We start from the raw sequence: 22,874 nt of genomic DNA on the forward strand, positions 1-22,874 counted from the left end.
GGAAAAAACTTCAAAAATCTGGGTATGCTCTGCTTCCTGAAAAATGTCATTTTCACATAGTGCAAAGTTTCTTTTTAACATCTGAATGCTCAAAAGAGTCCTTTTTAAGAAGAAAGGAGACAAACACAGGGAAAACAAGCTAGTGGTGGAACTGAGTTCAGACACAAATACATAGCAATCATTCCATTTTCAAACCTTAAAACACAAGACAGCTCCATGTCCTCAGTGGCTCTCTTGAATTGGTTGCCTATGCCACAAGCTGATCTCCTTGTTAATCTCACCTAAACAACCAACTATTTTCTTAAAAATACTCTCTGTGGTCGCTATATAAGTTTCACCATCTTGTCCAGATCTCTGAGTACAGAAGTCTCCCACAAGGGAAGCATTAGATTTGATAAAACCAGCAGTGGAAGAAACCTTGATATGCTGAGCATACTTTCTGCTGATACATCAAACAATCTTCTACACTGATTACAGGGAGTTACTAGTTTTTATTCTCTATGAGTTTGCACAGCACTGAACACAAAACTCCTTTCCTACTTTCATTTTCAGATAGTGAAATGTCATCTGCTGGTCACTCTGTAACAGAGCTTATTGGCAAAGAAAATTGTGCGTGCCTGAAATTTAATCTGTGCAAACCTGAAGTTATAGAAGGAAACTGCTTCTTGGAGTTTTTCCTTCCCACAATCTTCCTCAGAAATCCATAAGAAACCTACTTCTACTTAAGATGTTCTTACTTAAGTACAATTACAGTTTTTTCCTTTATGCAGAAAACAGGTTTAAAGTTTCATCTTACAATTTTTCAGTTTTTGCTCTTTGGAAATAGCTTTGATCCTGAAATCTGTCAAAGGTCTTGAGGCCATTATTAACAGAGCAGAATATCTTAATCACTTGGAAGCTGTAGTTCCTGGTAAGGTATTTACTTTCTGTATAGATTAAGGGCTGCATACATTCCATCCTTAAATGGATAAGAGGCTTTTTCCTCTTACACTCCATCTCTTCCCTCTAGTCTCCTTTCTAACCTAAGGACATAAATCCCACATATTCACATTACTAGAGATGTTTCCTTTTTATTTCCTTTTTGAAAATTTAAAAGTCTTAGCCACAGATAAAAGCAGTGTTAGGTAAGAAGCCATACAACTACACTGCAGCATTGATGGATAAACTTGGTCAATCAGCTCAACTCCCAGCACAACATTTGCTCCTGTAGCCAGAAGCTTAGATGAACTTAATTAATAGTGTATCACCCTGATGCAGTGAAAATGTGTTAATTTTTAAGGTAATTAGGAAAATTTCCTGCTGATTAATAAAATAAGAAAAGCTCATAGGATCAACAGTGCTACAGAGGGTCTAGGCACACATCCAAATTAACAAAAACATGGTTTGTTTAGCTTCATATTAATGCTGAAAATTCTATCTTACTATGTTAATCTTATGTGTATAATTCAAAACTTTAATGTTCCCTTTTATTTTTAGAGATTATGTTGTATTTGTAACTACTGCAAGTAATGGAAAAATCTAGGATGATTATTATCATGGGAGGGTACTGTTGCTTTATAACCTGGTAGGAAGTAGCTACCATTTGATTCTTGCAGCATCAGAAAGACAACCTTTATAAAATACTACTTTGTCCCTCTCTGAAAAACATACCAGACAGCCAAAAGGAAAATCTTCCTAATCCCTGACCAGATTTAATATAAACCATACACATTACAACAGTCATCTTTCTAAGCAGCAATCCTGTAACCTTCCAGGATCAAATAAATAGGACAGACATGCACATCTTTTGTGCCTGTAATAAGTGATACAGCCTGACCTGTGTCAGTGGAATTCTTGCCTCTGCATAACAACTAATATGTCATTATTTGCTGAGATTATCTTACTGTTAAATTTATCCCATATCTGAAATCTTCACAGTAGAATTTTCACATTTAAAAGTATATCCATAATCCTTCCAGAATACCAACTGTTATGAGCAATTCATCTACATTGCAGTAAACATTAAAAACTATGTCTAAGAAAAACAAAATCTGCTTATTTATCTCATAAATTATCAACTAAAAACATAACAGACATCAAATTGTAACTTTTAAGGATTTTGTTGTAAGTTTTAACTACTATATTTTCTATTGTATGTTGCTGAAATCAGTGGTCAACTTGTGTACCTAAGAAAATCAAATATTGCTTAATGGGGCACTGGAAGTTTATGCTCTGAGTCACCCCTGGCTTGCCCTTAAATGAAGGGAAGAATATGCATCATCAGCTCTCTCCTGGGCATGACAGTTTAAAATTATATTTCAAAAAAATAGATTACCTTAGAAGATCTCTACATCCACCTCTGTAATGTAAAGCAAATCAATCAGAATTGTATATTGAAAGTTTTTTAGTTAAAAAAAAAAAATTAATAATTAAGTTCTTGTAGCTCAAGAGAAACTCTAGCAGACAATTTGGGTCAGGGACAAAAGGATATGAAAAGTCCTAAAAGCAAAGACTGCCTGCCAGGAAACTTCCAGGGATTTAAGGACTTATACTGACATGGTTTCACTGCTGATAAAAAGCGCAATAATACTTTCCAGAATAAATATCTGTTTAAAAAAAAAAAATCTAACCATGTATACTTAGAAACTGTGGCTTATCTATCAGTGTTTAAATATATAAAGCCCCTGCTTGCCTGGGCATGGCACTACATCTGAACATCCACTGCATGATGTGAAAAGTAAACACTTGTTTTTGTATACAGCCCTATTAACTACAAAATCAAATAGAATAATTGCAAAAGTAATTTGTCCTTAATATTCAAATTTTGTTCTTTTTTTGTCTAGGTTGCTCAAATATCGCTACTAAGCCCTTAATATAAAACCAACTGCTGCTTTAAATAATTTTTTGCTTATCATTCAGTAACACACAGAACAAACAGCTTCCACAAAGTACTGTCTAGACAGAAATACCCACATGCATTTCCCACCTGCCTCGGAAGTGAATTATGCAAGAAGCAATAAAGCAAGAGGCTTAAAAATTTAGATATGGTAAGGACAGTCTCAAGGACCTTAACAACCTGTGGACTTTTTTTTTTCCTGCTACACTTGAATACATGTTCAGTGAGGAGTATAATGAGGAGGGAGTATAACAAGTTGACCCAAGTTTGAGTATAACATGAGATATCACCCCTACGTGAGAGTAGAGATCATTGACCAACCTAGTTTCCTCCTTTACCACAGAGTCAAGATCTTCCTTTTCGAAATATCACATTCTGACATCAGATAAAAAGATAATAACTACAGACCTTTGCAGACGCCTATTACTCACAAGCACATATTTTCTAGATAGTTCTAATTTTAATTTGCCCATACCTTAACATTCAACTAACCAGTCAAAGATGTTTCACTCCCCTACTCAGGTGCCTTCCATGCTGGGGTTTAAAATAACCTTTCAATTGTCTGGTATTGGTTTATTTTCTAAAAACAGACCAAAACCAAATCCACATAATCTTAAGTTATTCAAAATAACCAAAATTCTCTGTCATTAATTATTCTAAGGAATTCTCCTTTTTATAGACAAAAATTAACTAAGAATTATGCAGACAGTTATGTGTATCACCTCTGTGATAAATTTGCCAGAGACATGCAAAACAAAAAGGAATTATTTGGCCAATTTGAGCTAATGAAGGCTTACATACTCATTAATCTATATGCATTTTTCACATTTATCAGCCCAAAGAGACTTAATTTATTGTTAGTGTACTTCAGACCAAGTCAAATATGGCACTCAAAGTTTATTAAGCTTTATTCTTAAAACAGCTAATCAAACTAGGCATGTTTCTTATTTAACCTTATTGCAATTTACTTAATTTATATGGGCCTTTTTATTTGATAACACTCAATCAACTTACAGTAGAAAGAAAAATTCTCTATTCATGGGCTTTCTAATTTATTGAATAATGGGCACTCAAATGCTCTCTTGGAAAGTCAGTTCATATTTCACCTTGCACTGAGTAGAACATTTGTTTGCTTTCTGGGACCTCTGTCCAACCTTTTCATGCAAGATCCTGTGCTAGCCCTGTTTCTTTTTCTCTCACAGTACTCAAAATGCCACAGTTTTGCAATTTTCCTTCATATAGAAATAGCTTGCTCCTGCTACTTCTTTTGAAGATCAATACATACCTTGGCTGTTTAAAGCATCTTAAACTACCAAAACTAATTCATCCTGCATCATCTAAAGTAATTCGAACAACTGTTGATCTTGATTTGCATTTCTGTCAATTATTGCCTTATTGCCAGCTGTAAACACTGTACTGTGCAAATATAACCAGTCAATACTCAGAGAAACACCAAGAAAACATGAAATGAAATTCTTAACTCCCTATTATCATTAAAAGACATTATAACTCCCTGTTACCATTCAGAAGACATTTAGATGTGGGATAGAATAGAGTTTGCAGCATTAAGACAAGATTGTATCAGATGTTAAAAATCAGACCGGTGACATTGGTTTCCTGTTCTTTTTTAATCACATGTAAAAAGTCAGTGCTCATGAAAAGACAACATTTTTGTGGAAGGTGTCTTCGTAAATATGCCAAGACAAGAGTACAAGTACCTGGAAGATGGAATTAAATTCCCACTCCTAAATACATTCTTTATATCCAATAGGGAAGAAAAAGAGAACTTGGAAGGAGTTAAAGCTCCGAAACATCCATTAGCATTATTCACGTATTCACGTCCATCTCTATTATGTACAGGTTTTCAAACAAGCAGCAAACATTCAGCAATTATTCAAAAAACTATTAAACACTCAGGAAAATTAGCCTGAACTGTAACCTTCAGCATTTATGCATCATCTTTAAGAGCATCATAACTTATTTGGCCATCTGGGCTGTGGTTTTTTTAACGCAAAATAAAGCAGCTGTTCTTTTGTTTGTGAAACCAGAAAAAGTTAATCTTGTATTTGTATATGGCAACCCAAGAGTCAGCACTAGGAAAGTTTCTAAAAAAACTTGCATTTGGGTTTCAAACACAGGGTCACAAAGCATACATCTCCAAACTACTTCAACTTGCCTAACTTCCCTCATCCAATTCAGATTATTTATAAACTAAAAGTCTTAATTTAATGCTGAAAATATTCTTTTTACGCTATCATATTACAGAATTTGTCAGTTGCTACAAAAGCACAAATAATCTCCCTTCTTTTTCATGGGGAAGTAGCCAGGAGGTAAAGTCTAAAATCTTGAAATCACAACCCAAAATGTCTGTTTCAAAAAGCCATGAGAAATAAACAAAAAAAATGTGATACTGTTTTTTCCATTTTGTTTCAGATATGATCAATATTAGATGCCTCAAATAAAAACGGATTCACTCATTAATAGGCCACATTTCTTTGCCCTAATTTCTGGGAGCCCATTGGGCTAGGGTTATTCATACAAGTCTGCTGAACCAGATTTAGCCTAACAGTTCTTAAAAATACTGAGTACAAAGTAATAATACCATGACTTGAAGTGCAAAGAAGGGGTACAAAGATAATTTGAAACTGCTGTTTTAGACAAACATTCATCTAAAAGGCTTAAAATAAGCATTTATAATTTTATGTGTTCTTAGCTTGAAACACAGATTTATTCATGTTTTTTCAGGTTTTCAGATGTGCAGCTACATATCAGTCTAATTAAAACTCAAATGACTGCTTTGTAACTACTCTGCGTGTACTAATGAAGTACATTTCACTCTAAACCCTTCAGAGAAAATATTTAAAATGCTGAGCTCCAGGGGACTTGGCAGAACATGCCAGCTGCGTAACCTTGCAATGTTTGGTTTCCCAGGGTAAGTCAGCAAGCCTGAAGCTTCTGGGGTGAGCTTGCACTGAAAAGCCAGCAGCTCTAGCTTGCATCAGACATGAATGTACCCAAATAACTCCTACCTAGAAATATTTTTTTATTTCCTCTATATATCACTTATTTATCTTTCAAGGACTTTCTTATTGTATTTTACTACAGTTAGTGCATTTGGTGAAGACAAGTAATCTGTTTGCAGTCCTTAACATACAGTCCCAAGATTTTTAGACTCACAAGGCTTGTATACTAAATGGGAAAAAGACAAACCCAACCATCAAAACCCATCAAGTGTGCACTTGGATGAGGGCACTGCTTTGAACAGACTGCACAAAATGCAAATAGAAAAACCAATCATGCAATTATAGCAACTTTCCTTTTTACTAGGAGCTGAGCTAAAAATGTTTGGACTCAGAAAATAAATCACAGCAAACTGGCAGGCTTTTAGAAGCCTCCAGAAACTTACCAAACCAATTACAGAACTGTACACTATATATCTGACTTCATTTGATCACAGTGTTCGTGTTACAGCCATACCTCAGACAAGATTTTTCAGCATAATATCTGCTTCTTCTTAGATTTTAATCTTTAAGTAATAAGATGCCTGAACAGTTACTGGGATATATAGTTATAAAGAAAAACTGATTAAATGGAATGTTTCAGGTTTTCTTCACTTCTTTTAGACCAGAAGTGGAATTCCTACATCTGTTTTACAAAAAAAACCACCCACACAAATGCACCAAAAAACAACAAAAAAACCCCTACACAAACAAAGGAAAAAACACCCAAAACAGCCACATTATATGTGAGTTTGTTAACATTTAGGGTTTGTTTGTTTTTTAACATACATTTAGATAATGAAGAAAGTTGCAAACCACATATTTGGCTGTAGAAATTACAACTCATGTTTCATTCATTAAATTTCATAAATTTTATAACTTTGAGTTAAGTTTCTTGAATGGATGCCTATGTTACTATTAACGTGAAACAACTGATGAATATTAAAAAATGAGACTTTGAAATGTTTTTTGCATTGTTTTGTTGACATGATGCATGCATGGATATCATATGTACTATCCTTTCATTCAGTGCCATCACTTGGAGTACTATCATCAGCTAAACTGACCTACAATATGACTTGGATTCCATCTCTCAGCTTTTGTCACTATACGTTCAGGTTACATGTCATGAAATCTAGCAGCCTATTTAGGAATTCAGAACTTTCCTTTGGAGGTTTTTTTTCCCCAGGTGCTTTATTGACTACAATGTTACATATTTCTAAATTATGTTTTGACAAGAAAACCCCAAGTACACAATACACTTAAAGTTTTCTTATAAAACTCTCTGGGTTCTAAATAACTGGTATTAAAAGCATTCAGGATTATCCCTAAAACCAGAGAACTGGCCTATAATAACATCTTCCTTTTAAAAATATTAACTGAGCATAATTTAAAAATAAACTCCTTCCCATTCATGAATGCACAGTTTAAAGATAGGAAGAGCTTTAAATTTATATTTCGTAGCAAATAATGCCTTATTAAGCTAAAACTCAATGTGAATCTCAACCAAAACTAGATTTGATAAAAAATATTTAGGATCAGAAATAACCCATTCCTGTGTGAATTTAAAAATTCAACTATCTGCTTCAACAGGAGATAAAATGAAAAATTAAAATACTAAGGTTTCACAGATTGGATCTACTGTTATTACACTGTTTAGTCTGTGATGATCTCCTTTTTGTTTTCTTTTTAAAAGCTACCTCAGTTACAGGTGACAGTACAAATATTCTAAGCTGTATTGTTATGCCTAGTAACAATGCCCACAATTTTCAGCTGATATAAAGCCATATGTCTATTGCTGCTGTACAGCCATAGAGATCTGACCATGTTTTTCACAGTCCAAATGGTTCACATTCATTTTATATTATTTCATTTCCATCTCAATAAACATTTATGTTGGTTTCTGGGACTAATTGCAAGGACCACAATTTTACTGGGAAAGAAGGACTCACTGAACAAAATCCTGTCTGATCTACACCTGTGAAGAATTCATCTACCTGTGTCTAATATATGTATGTCAAGTATGCCAAGTAATGTGTAATTATTCATAAATTCTCTTCATTTAAATTATTGAAATCACCAGCTTTAGTCAAAATTGACTAAATGGAGTCTTCTGAACCTAAGATTAATAAGATTAAGTGCCATCTTTATCATTAAATGGGAATAATCATTTTGGCAATATGACACAAAAGCAATTTAAATGGCCCTAGAGGTGCAGCTGCAAAGTCCTGACAAAATTTTTTTATTATTATTATAAAAGGATGAAGTGGAAACTCATGTACAGAAATGAACCACAGCAATTACATTACAACAAATTCCAACCAACCACCTCACTAAATGGCATATTCACAGAATGACCCAATGTAAACACAAGCAAACAACACTGATCTAATTTCTGAGAGTGAATCAATTTTTTAACTGCTCAAAAAGTATCTGCTTGCATCCATGTGTTAATAGACACCATGTGCTTTTTTTGTGTATTTGGATTTACGGAATCAAAAACTGCACAATACAGATACTGTTTCTCAGCTGTCACAGAGAGTTTCAGACTCAGTCTCTCTGGAGACAGATTATTTGTCTTGGCCACTGAGAATATGTTTGCTGTAAAAGACAAAAAAAGAAGGCAACCCTTGCCTTCAGATCTTACACTCTAGAAGACAAACAGAGAAAAGAGATTTTCTCCCAGAGGCAATCAGGGTACAGGAGTTCAGGCCAATGTCCCACCATTCAGGATGACACCCTTCTCCAGACACATCCATACATAAATTGACTGCTGGCATGGAAACAGCTTGCAGAAATACTTTAAAAAAAATCATACTTCGATGCAGCCTTGTCTGTGCCAGGTATAACCTTCTCCAGACCCCTCCCCCCATTCTCCTCTTCCCATTAAGCATAGCCACCTGTCCAGTTCCAGCCAATTCACCTGACCAAAAAAGGCAAAGATGAAAATAAAATTATTTGCATTTGTCAGCACAAGAAGCAGTATGTCAGTCTTACCATCAGGCTTTATTTTCTACTCCCTTATACAACAGTAGCATCTAGGGACCAACAAACAACAGAGCATTACTGACATACTGTGGATAATGGAGTCAGAATTCCCAACCAACTGGCCTACACCAAATCTGAAGAACCTTTCTGCTCTGAAACAGAACAGACTCTTCAAAAGCAAAATGGAAAATAAGTTATCAAAGTCTTACTTCCATTTGAAATACCTCCTTAACTTTACAAATAGAATTATTATCAGTTTCTGGACTCTGCTCTCACCACTGTAATTTGCTATATGCAAAAAAGATCAAAGAATAGGATAACACACTGCACTGCCTTCTTGCCTTCTTCAAAAAGTTAAATGAAGAAAAAAAAAACACCAAAAAAAACTTGGGAGACTTTTCAGAGCTTCAAAAACCCTCACTATGTTATCCTCCCCTCTCTCAAGTCCAAATTACAGAGACTTCAAGAGGGAAAAAAAGCTCACACATAGTTTTTATCAGTATTTTTCAATGATGTAAAGTAGGTACATACCTTGGGGCATAATGAAATTCATATGAGTTTACCACCTGCCATAAAAACAGGAAAAAACCCAAACCCTTATGCCATTTAGAAAAGCATAACTTAGCTTTCAGCGTTCTGCTGTGCAGTGATTCACAAGGGATCAACACCACCTTTGTGACTGACCCAGAGCTGAGTATTTTTCATCCTGCACTATGGACAGGAATAGTTTTCAGAAGCTGTTAAAACACAGCTCCACTTTGTCTGTTTTTCAGCAATCCATGTATTATTTAAGTCTAAAGAAAAATTACTTCACTAGCAAGACAACATAATTTTTTAATTAATAGACTTCCTCATGTTACCAATGTTTATGTATAGAAAGCAACAACTAGCATTCAAATGTAAACAGATCTCACTGATCCTGAGATAAGTTAATTTATGTTTCAATAAAAGGGATTCATTTAAAAGTACAGCAAATAATGATGAAACAAAATTACCTATAGACAATTGCTGAAAAGGAAGTTTACAGGTCTGCTGGTTTTGGCCAGAGTCAAGTTAATTTTCTGCGCAGTGGCTGGAATGGGGCTGTGTTTTGGATTTGTGCTGAACACAGCACTGATAATATAGAGATGCTTTTGTTATTGCTGAGCAGGACTTGCACAAAGCCAAGGCCTTTTCTGCTTTCTCAGTTTTACCCTTCTGATTCTCTCCCTAGTCCCACCCCTGATCCCACTGGAGAAGTGAGCAAGCACTCTCTGTAGGGCTTGGCTGCTTGCTGGGGCTAAACCATGACAATGAGACTTGTACCTTTTTCTTCTGACAGCCATCCCTTATTTTCTTCTTTTTCATGAAATAAAAATTCATGCTATATATATGACAAAACTTGCTGAAGAAATAATCACGAGATAAGGAAAGTAAGCATTTTAAATTTTGTCTTCAGCATGTCTTCTTTGGGTTTTGTTGTTCTTGCTGCTGCAGCTTTTTCAATGTTAAAAAATTGTGATGGTTTATAAATCCAATATTGTTATACCCTTGACATTTCCAACCTATTCCTAGGAGGTCTCTTCTGAGACAGATTTGCTTTGAAATTGGTAGAAATTGAAATAGAAATATTTTTTCTTGAGCTACTACATCTCTACAGATGAGGTAGTCATGAGTTTATCTTGGGCAAGCCTGTATGTTTTATATTCAGGACTGTAAAATTACACATAATTTAGACCTGATGTCTTGCTTATCTATTATCTTGCTCTTCAAGATATGGGGTCAATTAATGCAAGGTGACAAACTGCTCGATGTCAAGACCTTTTCTGGTCCTCAACCCCCTCCACCAGCGAGCAGGCCAAGGTGACAAGGAGTTGTGAGGGGATATTGCCAGGACAGCAGACTCCAACAAACCCAAGGGATATTTCAGACCATATGACCTCATGCTCAGGCAGGGAGATGAAAAAAGAAGCAGAGGGTGATCAGAATGACAGCATTTGTCTTCGTAAGCCACTATGATGCATGATAAAGCCTTGCTTTCCTCGGGATGACACCTGGCTGCTTATGGGAACAGGTGAGTGAACTCCTTCTTTTACTTTGCCTATACATATTTTGCCTTATCTCCCAGGGTTAGTGCTGTACAGAGATAAGTATTAATTTGCTGTTAGCAAATTATTTTATCAAGATATCTTTAATTTGACCATTACTTAAGTAGTGTGAATTATTTAGTGATCCTGGGGCAGGAAAGTGCACACAAAGAAGTTGTGCTAATAAAACGTCAGCTACGCAAGGAGGACCCACATCCTGAAAGATACTGGAGAAAAGCATGGCATAGCAACAAGCATTCTCAAAAATGCAAGTCCAGGATGACAACTGAAGTCTTGTGTTTGGCCTATTACTGGTGTTTGGGTTTGCATCCCATCCTTGATCCCTCTCTGTAAATCAGATGCCCCCACTACTGTTTGCATTAAAGTGCATCACAATCCCACTCTAACTGGAAAACAGCCTCTAAAATATGCATTTTAACAGGCTCAAGAATTCTGTTGGAACTATTTTCAAATTATCACACCTCTTTAAATATTTCCTATGTTCCTCTTTGTATAATGCAATAGTAACATGCTATGGATACAGACATGAGGGATAAAAAAATTTATTTAGTCTTATTTATAGTCACTTTTGCTTTAAGGATTTGATAATTTTATGGCTCCCTCAGTATTTATATCTATGAGTGACTTCAGATGAGTTCATCCTAGCAACTGTCAGCCCTTAAAAATTAAAACACAGATGAGCTGGATGGGCTTGCTTTTGTTTGCTTTTTTACCCCCAAGCTCATGAAGAATGAGCAGAATACAGATTGTGTCATAAAAGAAGGAGAAAAAGCAGCATCAGCAGACAAGCATACAAAACTGATACAAAATCTACACTGTATACCATAAAGACAGAAATATTCAGGACTTTTATATGGGGAGAGAGAGACTGTAGATCTAATATCCAAACCTACTGAATGATAACAAATTCATTAAATAAATCTTTCAGGCCTCACAGGCAACTAGAACTACAACCACTTCTATCCTGGCACATTTTTATTGTTAAAAAGATTCATTTAAAACAGAGCAGCATGAATTACTTCATCAAGATCACTGCTATTATAATGAATAATTAATATCCTAGTGAAAAATTTATTATTATGAATAATGCATTCAAAATGATGAGACAGAAAATGAAGCATTACTCTGTGAAGTATCAGAGAAAATCAAAGCAATGTTATCAAAACTGGCAAGATAACCATCATTTTTTGTTCTAAATCTTTCCAGATGCTTTACCTTTATTATATTTTCTTGTCACATATTTACATTGTAACCAAAGAAAAACAAATATGTTCTTCCCTTTCCATGAAAAAAAAGTCCAAGTATATATATTTCTTTGTCCACAAAGCCAGTTCTGCCCTCAGGAGGCCCATTTTTGTCTTCATAACATTTATTTGAGCACATGTGATTGTGAAACAAAATCCCTTCTTTGCAATAATCAACATAGTTATTTTTTGAAACTATCTACTGCATATATACCAGAGTTAGAGGAGGTTTAGATAAAATGTGTTAGATGAGGTAATTTTGATACTTGCACTATGCTCAGATAGGGAATCAGGTATCAAAGCAATAATAATTTCAATATAAATGCCATAGAATAAAAATTTACCATAAATATAATAATTGCTGGGTTTTCTCTGTGGATTATAATCAGAGCAATCAACTTGTCTTTTGATTTGCAGTACACAAATGTTCCTCTGTGGCTTACTACAACTGAGTTCAGAAATGCAAAATAACAAGCATATTATTTGGGGTAGCCTTCTGCAGCTAACTAGTTTTAAAGTAAACCCAAAACAGAAAACACTACACTAGAGTCCAGCCAAAGGAGAAAGAAACAATCTTTGAATGGCCATTAAGTATTCCTTATATTATTGACAGACTTGATTTGTTCCTTCTCCTTGACAGATTTGTGCATATTACATCAAAGCAAGCAATGCCAAACTATCCTTGTTTCGTGACATGAAATTACAATTAAAACACTCAGTGGTACCTTAGAATTAGATGTGGATTCCAAAAAGCAAAGCCTGTTGCCAAATCCTTCTGCAGCAAGACACAATTTCTGTTGCTCCTTGTGAACAGTTGCAGTGCACTGCAGAACCACTTCATCATCCTATCAAAAAAAAAGCAAAAAGAGAACTAGGGTTAGGTTTCTGACCCGACAAGACCTATGGAAGCTTTTAGAAAATCACTGTTAAACTGCTGTCCCTGAACACAAGCAGAATCAAACCCCAGCATATTCTTTATTTTGAATTGTAAATGGGAGCAAATCAATTAAAATAATTGCAATAACTGCAAATGGTTTGCCTGTTCTGGTAATAAAATTCAGAGCAGGAGTTTTATTTTAACTACACACAAAGTACACAGGAATTAGTATTTCTTTCATAGCAAAGAAATTGTTTCAGTCATACAATGCAAAGAAGTAGAAAATCCTAAAATCTTAAAGTAGAAAATCTTAAAATTGATGGGTACCATATACATGTGAATTAACTTGTTTGTGCATATACTGCACATATTCTAGTTAGAGTAACTTGCTTAGAAAGTTGTAAAGAAATAAGTAAACAAAAGAAAATATAGTCTTCCTATCTTCAGAGTCATTTTGTATATATAGTTCATAAATTAGTGTTTTTGCAGTAAACTGAAAAGTATAATCTCATGTAAATAAAGGATTTTACTCCTAAAAAGCTAGTGTCTACTCACTGCTGCTCCTTGTAAAAGCTGTGGAGAGAACTACCCACAGTTTCTTAACAGAAAGAGGTGTGGTGACTTGCTGAGACTTTTGTGAGCAAGGAAGAGTTTGTGACAGAAGATAATAAAAGTATGATGACTAAGCAGAGTGCTGAAGCTTATCAGAGAAAGTACTACCACTATCTTATACCGAGTTTAATAGACTTTATGAACTTGCTAATTAAGTGCTCTGAGCTTATCCTAATGTGCAAGCATATAAGGACAGACGGAAATACTCAGAATTAAAAGGGAAAATGAGTTATTGGGGCAGCTGTCCCATAGCTCTGCTCAGTATTTCAGAGAAAGGAGGGTCTAGGAGGAAGCAATGATATCTGGCACACAGCAAAGCAAACAGTGTGTTCCTCAGTCCTTAATATATATTAACTAAAATTTTATAGGTCTAATTCTGCGTAGTAATAGTTAAAGATCTTGTCAACAAGCCCTAAAAAACAGAGGCAGACCCTTATTTAAATCACAGTTCTTCTAAGTAACACAAGCAGCAGCTGGAGAATCTCTGTAGGAATACAGTTCCAGTATTTCTGGAAAGATTATAAGAAAGAAAATTTTGTTGCAATGAAAAAATAACATCTCCCTATGCATTCTGCCAAATCACTTATGAATTTCCAATAATAAATTTCAAATGAATTACTATGAAGAGGCCATATTGAACATAGTAAATAAAATTCAACAAAGAGAACAATAAAACTACAGTATGAAGTGTGCAACTGGAAGCGGAACAGGCTGAGACTTCAAAAATGCATGCTTTAAAGCAGGAATGTTTACCAAAGGAGTTGTTCTTATAAGTAGTTTGTTACAGAGGAACATTCAGAAAAGTTCATCAAATAAATGAATGCCTGAATTTAAACTGAACTGAATAATCTGAAGCCACCCATAAACATTCACCCTGAATTAAGCTAGTTTTTCATTTGGTTACATTTTCTTCACTCAAATAATTTAACTAGACTAAATTAAATTTTATCTCAACCTGAAAAGAACTTACATAGGGTTTAATCGGACACTTCATTTCTGTTATCCTTTTTAAATTGTCCCCATATGGCCAAAGTAAGTGTAGGTAAAGCAATTTTCCCTGTATACCAGCAACAGTGCCCATGCTGCAATCCACAGTCAATTGTAGAGTTGAAAAGTAATAACTGCTTCCAGTCAGGCATTAAATCCAAAAACCGTAACGCATGCATATGTTCTGGTGAAGTTCACAATGTAAAATCGCAGCTAACAAAGAAAAATCCCTGAAGGCCAATACCGAGGATTGAAAAGACCACACATACAGACCAAGCAGTTTTGTTGGGTACTCCTTGTAAAAGTAACATCATCTATTAAAACCCAATGCATTTGTGGGGGGAGAGCAAGTGGTTGATTGTGTTTGTTTTTTAAAGCACTAAATTACTATTTTCTGATCTTAATTACATTTGATTCAAATAAAGTTACTTTTCAGTTAAAAATGTTGCTGTTAGATAGAAGAAGTAGAGTGTATTTATATAGCTTCATTCTCTTCCTAGCCCTTCTTTCTGAATCAACCACCCCAGCAGAACAGAAATTTCAGTAATCCTGTCACCATTGTCCTAAAGTTGTCTCCAAAAAGCGTTGCTAAAGATTATAACATTGTACCACTACAGCCAGAAGCAAACAACATAATAAGGCTACTTTCTACTAAAATGAACCACCAATTTTGTTTTGAACTGCCCCATTTTCTACCATTGTAAGCTAGGTTTTTAGGGAACATCTGAGAACTGTTTGACATAGCCCATCTAGAAAAATTAGTGTATGCTGACAGGAGCAAAATATAAGTTGGTTTGGGGCAAGTCCCTTAGATACTTAATTTTAGTTAATGATCTAATGTATCATATCCTTCCCTGAAAACCAATTAAGCTCAATTACCAGGCACACATGTATAATGTAGATGCTGACTGCTAGTGGATTAAGAACAGGAATACAGCAAATGTTAAATTTCCTGACACACAAACTTACTCGATACATTTTGCAAACATTTTCCCCTTCTTTCTCTGTGCAATGTATGGCATACATGGATTTTTTCGCTGCATACTTGGCAAACAAAAAAAAGACATTTTATTAACAAATGCCTAGAAGTTCATGAAAATCAATCACCCTCCCATACCCTTTTCCAATGTTTGTTTCTGGCTTGGTAGAACATATTCATTAAAACAAATGAAATTACAACTCTGTTATATATTATTTTTTATGGAGATGTTCACAATAAATGTTCTCTTAAATCAGGCCTCAGAGTCACAGTGTTGTGGAACTTATTGTTCTAGCCCAGGTGGTGTTGAAACAACTGGCACAGAAGGTTAAGAAAGATGTGATGCCATTGTCATATCACATGAAATGTAATTATAGATAATGACTGTAACAGTTACTGTGCATGTCTGTGCATGCCCATCATTATAGAATTGTCTTACATAGGCTCCACATTAGATTCAGTCTTCCAACATTTACTGACTATATGTTAAGAAGATTTCTATAGATATTCAATTTGCTTGTGTTGCAGAATTATTTTCAGATACATTATTCCATTACATTTCTTTAAAGCAGACTGGTAAGTGGGTAAGCATCTCAGCAGTGTTTTTCTAAACATGTTTTCAAATCAGCAAATGATAAGCAGTTCCAGTGTCAAGAGAGCTAAAAATGCAATATTTCCTTAAGTCACACCACTAAAGAGACCTTCCTGAAGGTCACTTTGGTCTTGCATGAAGAACACTACAATATGCATCATACTAAATGTCTATTAAAGAAAAATATCTTTCAGATATTTTTACATCTTGAATTATGATATGTCTCAAACTGGTTCATTCCTTCCTATTATCTTCTGATATTAGATCATCATCACTTTTGTTGTCAGGTCAACATAATTTATAGTTCAAAGGGCTGTAACTGTAGTCTTCAAAAGTTAAGCAAATACATCAACTCTCTTCATACATGACTGAAAATTCAGGGTAGAAGAGGCAATGCAAAGTTCCTGACCATAATGTTGGTACCTTTTAAACACATCTGCAAATGTTATTTAATATCACAGTAAACTAAGCAGAAAAAGATCTGAGAGTTCAAGAAACCAACTTCAAGCACAGGTGTTTAATGCTAAAACGTAATCACTTGTACAAACTTTTTATCCACATGGAATATAAACTCTTGGACAGAGTGTTTCAAGACATGTAGAAACCTGTGCATGTCTGTGCATAGCTGCACTGATGATATGAAGTGCACAGCCAAAAGAACAAAACCTAGTCTTTTGTAATACAGTTATAGGTCTTTGTAATAGATCAAGATAACATGCTTTAATAAACAATAGCATGTCTCAATAATTTGGAAATAAATTAGTTACGTATATACGTGATTTCATTAAAATGCAAATAGAAAACAGTATCTATATCAACTTTAAATTTATTTTAATTTAAAAGTCATATTTAAAACAAGCAAAATGGATAGAGATTATACAAAGTTTCTTATAGTCTTGAAAAAGCTTCAGTACAGCTTGGAAGAAATGGCAGTAGCACAAACCTAAAATCCCCGCAGTCTTTTCCACTGACAGATATTTCTGCTACTCTTGGTTTGCTGATTAATCATCACTTCAGTAAACATCTGCCTGTTTTCTCCATGGAAATTTGAAATGTTACTATTTCCACCCCAATTCCCTATCACCATAGCAGCTTTCACATGTAAGTCCAAAGGTGCTGCTTTGTCTTCTACTTTTCCAGGATGTGAATACTGAAAGAGGTATCTAGAGAAGAAAGGAAAGTAGGTCCCAAAAACCACACAAAGTCTGTGCACACAATTACCAAATGTACAAGGAAATGCCAGCCACTATAACAACAATGGAGCACAGTCTCAGGTGTATTACATTTACTGCATCTAAGAGTGAATCTAACTTGGGAAGCTATCCACTTAGACACTTTAATGAATGATTCTTCTATCCATTCTCATTCATCCTTCAGTTCACAATCTGAGGTGCTTCGTGACACTAAGGAATTCAGAAGAGCAGCAATCTCTACCTCAAAGATGTGGATGTGAGGAGCAAAGAGGATACTACCTAGCTACAATAACAGAGGATGCCTAGGGGATGTGCCTGGGCCCAGCTGACTGATAACCTGAGCCAAAAAGCTATTCTGCTCCCCAAGTTTGAGGACTGAAACATCATCTCTGTGAAGACAGGATTTGAAAGCTGAGCCTGTTCAGCCTGAAGAAGAGAAGGTTGGGTGGAGACCTCATGGCAGCCTTCCAACATCTCTGGCCAGGGAAGCCAGAGAGGGACTCTTCATCAGGAATTGAAGCGATGAGACAAAGAGAAAATGGTACAAACTGAAAGAGGGGAAATTTAGGTTAGACAGGAAGAACAAATGTTTTACTGTCAGGCTGATGAGACACTGTAACACGGCCCAACCCTGGAGTGTTTAAAGGTTGGATAAGGCCTTGAGCATCCTCATCAAGTGGAAAACGTCCCTGCCCAGGGTAAGGGGGTTGGAACTATCTATCTCTGAGGTCCCTTCCTTCCAACCCCTTGATATTCAATGGTTCTATGAAACGAGCTTGTGGAAGGTTATGCAGCTAAAGCTTCCATAACTAGCCATACACAGTGCTTTAAGATGATGAGCAAGATTCATCTTGGAGTAACCCCTTAATCCTGATAAATCCTTGTGTTTCAGCCAGTACACCAGTTCCCAGTTTTAAAGATACCATATCTCCCAGCATGAAGATATTCTGCTTTGTGTTGTCTGATGCCTGCACCCACTCAAAGGGCACAAGCTTTTGATAAGCACACTACAATATTATTTCTGATTTTTCAAGAAGCATTCTGAAATTTCAGGTATATGGTATCTATGCCACAAAGCCCTACTTATGTTTAAAACATCAAAATTTGAAAAGCAAGAACAGTTATTGACTAAAAAGCAGAACACAGCAGATTTTTAATAAAATCTATTCAGTAAGGGCTATATAATTCTTGTCATGAAATCTTTACACTCACAGAAACTAAATAAATAACTGAATGATTTAGTAGAGGACACAGTGAATTTAAAAGCCAGTGCTTATTTTTAACAATGGCACAGCATTTTCTACAGCTAAAAATTACACCTAAAGCCAAAATATTGCTAGTAATAGCCATAAATTTCAAACTGCATCCTTAGAACCGCATGCTGGAAAACCAGATTAATGAGGGAAGAGAATGGATTTGCTCTAAAGATATAATATTGAAACAGCAAGTTTTCAAGCTCCTTAATAGCACTTACTTTCATATGCAGCAATTATTTGACTTCTCTATGAAATACACTCAAATCTCCTAAGATTACAAGAAATATATATTACTCAGTCAAGAAGAAAGGTTAACTTCTCATGTCAAGATCTGGGCATGTTATGTTCCAACATGAATGTTTTGACTAAGTGTATTTTTCAAAAAACACCAATTTAAAGTTATAACTGGACAAAAACATACATACACATGTATACATATGTATCTACATGTATATATGTTTTTGTCATATTGTTCATACATATATGCATGCATATACTTGCTTTTAATAGCATTGCTGTGTCCTACTAAACCCTGAAAATTGTCACCTCCCATGTAAAGTCAGTTCTGACTAATCCTTAACCTTCTCAATGTTAATTCTATTAAAGAACTACAAGTGTCTGGCAGTTCCCACAGGTGGGCATATCTAAAGTGCAACAGCTGTTTGTACCTCCTCAACATGGATGTATCTGGGATTTAGAGGGTGGAGTACTTCCTGTGCCATTTTCCTGGAAACCTGATACTTGTTGGTTTGTTTAGTTGGGTTTTTTTTAAATATTCATAATGTTTGATTTTATTTTATTTTTATTCTGCACATTTTAGTCCTTTAAAATTTTAATCATGTCATATACTATTCTAACTTCTAAGTTCATTCATATCTGGTAATGGTTTAGTGGAGAGTAAAAAGATAAGAAAGATTGAATAATTTCTTTTTTTCTCTCCATTCTCTAAGAATGTAAAATACATTTTCCTACAGTGTGTCATTCTCCTGTTTTACAAACTATCCCATTACTACCTCCAAGTGTTTTACTTTATCTATGCAAGAAAAGCACAGTATTGGAGCTTTTACTCTTGCTACAATCCTTTGCAGAAAAAGGGGAAGACAAAGTAGCAATATATCATAAGTAATACATTTATTTAGAAACACTGCATGTGCTCCAGCCTGAGGTGCTTAAACTCATCACAACTATGACGTTTGTGTTTCCCTTCCATTTCATGACAAAAACAGGCAACCTTTTTAAGTATTTTCCTTTATTTTAGGTTTTATACTTTATATCATACTTCTTTGCAGAGAATGCAACAAATAACACGAGTTATTACTAATCTAAATAATTTGCTGTGCTCTTCACAATCCAATTATATATAATTACCTCTCAAAGATGTAATGCTGACTCTGTGTTTCTGTGTCATGACAATATATCAATTCTGAAATAGTGTAGAGAGTGTCACATTTACAAAATTCAACATTCAAAGATTAAACTTTGTAAATTATGCTTGTACATTCAAATTCCTACTGTTGTTTTATATGACAAATACTCTGTGTAGTGGAAGGTTTCCTCAACTTCCATATGCTATAAATCAGGATCTCAGGACAGACTTTAATTTAATATCTCAATTTTTAATAGGTCACAGAGGCAGAGTTCTGCTTCACTGCATCCAATTTGCTGTTCAGCTGTGCAACCGAATGGTGCAATGGGAATAGGTGCCACACATACTTTAATCTATTTTGTAGATTTACAAATAGAAGTTTAGCCAGTACAAATTGCTTTCTGCCTAGGGAAACTACAGAATACTTCTTGATTTATAAACTTCACTTCAACTTCCCTTTGTCTTGTCATGAAAGTTGTAAGATTACAGCGTAGAAGATTACAGATAGATTACAGAGTAATCTAGATTACAGAGTAGAATAAAAGGTTTGAAGGATCTATGGATCATCAAGCACAAGACTTATATAATTGCAGACAACCATATGATATATGCTAACAGGATAATAGGGTCCACAAATCAATCCCCTAAGATGATCCTAGACATCTGACCAGCAAGGGAAAAAAAAATCAGATGCGACTTTTTTATTATAGGCATCTGAGTAACATACACAACATGTTTTGAGTCTTGACAGAAGTCCTACTACTACTGGTTGCCCCAGAGCCTTTTCCTTCTGTGATTTAGAAGGTAAAAAGCTACAACATAGAAGTCAAGTAAAAAGTTAAGATGGTGTTTTTCCTTCTCCAAGTCCCTGCAGACAACAAACAGAAACCAAGATTTATGAAACACCACATACATAACACGCAAAAACTGTGACCTGCAGAGATTAAATAGCTTTTCAACAACTTTATCAAATACAGCAACGGAACATCACAGAGTAGCATTACTGTTAAGTCTATTCCTGACTGATCAGCCAGTCAACAACCACCAAATTTTAAATACCACTTTAGGACAATGACTCTAAAGCTTCTGACATCTGAACACAAAGACTGACAGAAGTAAGAAAAGGCCACAAACTTCTGATTATTCTATCTGAGCTTGAACCACAACTAGACTATCTCCTTGGATGCAGATCACCATTGCAATAGTGCAGTTCAGCCATTTTGACTCTTCATTTTGCATAAGGGAAGAACAGAGAGCAAAAAGATTAATCATACCTACAGGAAAAAAAAGGAAATATTCAGGAATACTTCTGGGATGCAGTCTCCTTAGATGGTGGGACAACTTAGCAACACTGGTATTTTTGTCACTAATACATGGAAGAGAGGACAGGTAATACTGGTTCTTAATGCATTAAAGAAAGAAGTATTAGACAGTTGGGGAAAAGTTTTCAGAAAATAAAACATTTTTATAGACCAGTTTAAGAGCCTAATCATTAAGACTGCAAAAACTGCACAAGAAAACTTCTTTCAGGATGATTTATGCATAGCTGAACTTGTCTTAGGATGAGAAGAAGAGATTACTTTTCTGGTCACACAATTCTAAATGGTCTGAACATATTTAATTGTACATGTTTCAGTTTTATCCTGTAGGAGGAGTAATTTCCTAAGGATTCAACTTTATTCCAATGGAATCCTCCTTTGAGAAAGAAAACCCCAGGCAAAACAGATTCCAAAGGACCAGATTAGCTCGTATTTCTCAATATGAAGGAAGGACTATGAAGCCAGCTGCTTGAACAATAACCATGTTACCTCCTCCTCCTTCCCCAAAAAGTTCTAACTTAGTCATCAAAATAATTTGCAACATTACAGCAATGCCATAGCAATCTACAGCACTAAAGACATGTGGCAGGGAAAAAAAAAAAAGGAAAATCAAACCTGAAGAAAATAGCCCATGTTGAGTTACACAGATTCATATTCTGCATTTGTCAGACAAAGTCTTCATTAAAGAACAATGACACAAGGAGTTTGTCAGAAAGCAAACACTAAATACCAGGTAAAAAAACTTGTTACACACCACATGGATAGTGTGATGCTACATGGCAAAGCAGAGTTTATCTGGGAGCTGTGCTTCAACACTTCAGAATGTCTCAGACACAGTGACCATCCCAGCCTGTGCATTCCACAGCTACCCAAGGGAAATGAAAAGCATGACCAGAAGGCAGTGAACAAACAGAATGCCCAGCTCCAGCACAACCAGGTAACAATGCACCGTGTGTGCTCTGAGAAGTGCTCCATGGAGAAACAAGCACAGCTCTGGCTTTGGTCTGGCTGGGCACTGCTGTGGGATTGCAGGTGACTGTAACCTTCAGCTGCACATGCTAGCCAGCCATGTCCTCAAGCAAACTACTCACTAGTGACAGTAACATGCACACAACACTGAATATATTTTCTATAGACACAAAATCTAAACGCTTCTTCTTCCAGCTCTTTACTCCACTGACTCATCATGAAATAGTGTCAAATTTATTTCAGCATTCATGTGCATGTGCTAGCATGTTCTTGATTGATGTCTACTGTGTCTGCTAATGATCATATTCCCAAATTAGATGGTTCATTTCATTATTTCTCACCTTCTGTGGTCCTACAGTCTTTAAAAAATGACAAGTTCCAGTGTCAATGTCTAATAATACATTTGTTTGTTACCATAGTTAGCAATGGCTAACTCTGCATCTGACACAGTTGACAGAGTGGTGAGAAACATCTGCAATGAAGTGTAGCTACTAAATTAAACACAAACATCTGGTGAGCTGATTTCAGCTT

At 35.4% G+C, this 22,874-nt stretch overlaps 1 protein-coding gene across 6 annotated transcripts in view; it reads right to left on the minus strand.

Annotated features, from left to right (window-relative positions):
- RYR2 (ryanodine receptor 2) overlaps window positions 1–22,874 on the minus strand; it is a 380,824-nt gene that overhangs the window by 270,456 nt on the left and 87,494 nt on the right. For all 6 annotated transcript variants that reach the window (XM_064413752.1, XM_064413749.1, XM_064413751.1 and 3 more), the window contains exon 2: window positions 12,919–13,038. In XM_064413752.1, the coding sequence (XP_064269822.1) occupies window positions 12,919–13,038 (120 nt within the window). The remainder of the gene's footprint in view (window positions 1–12,918; window positions 13,039–22,874) is intronic.

Source organism: Passer domesticus, chromosome 3, assembly GCF_036417665.1.
Source record: "Passer domesticus isolate bPasDom1 chromosome 3, bPasDom1.hap1, whole genome shotgun sequence".
Classification (NCBI taxonomy): Eukaryota; Metazoa; Chordata; class Aves; order Passeriformes; family Passeridae; genus Passer; species Passer domesticus.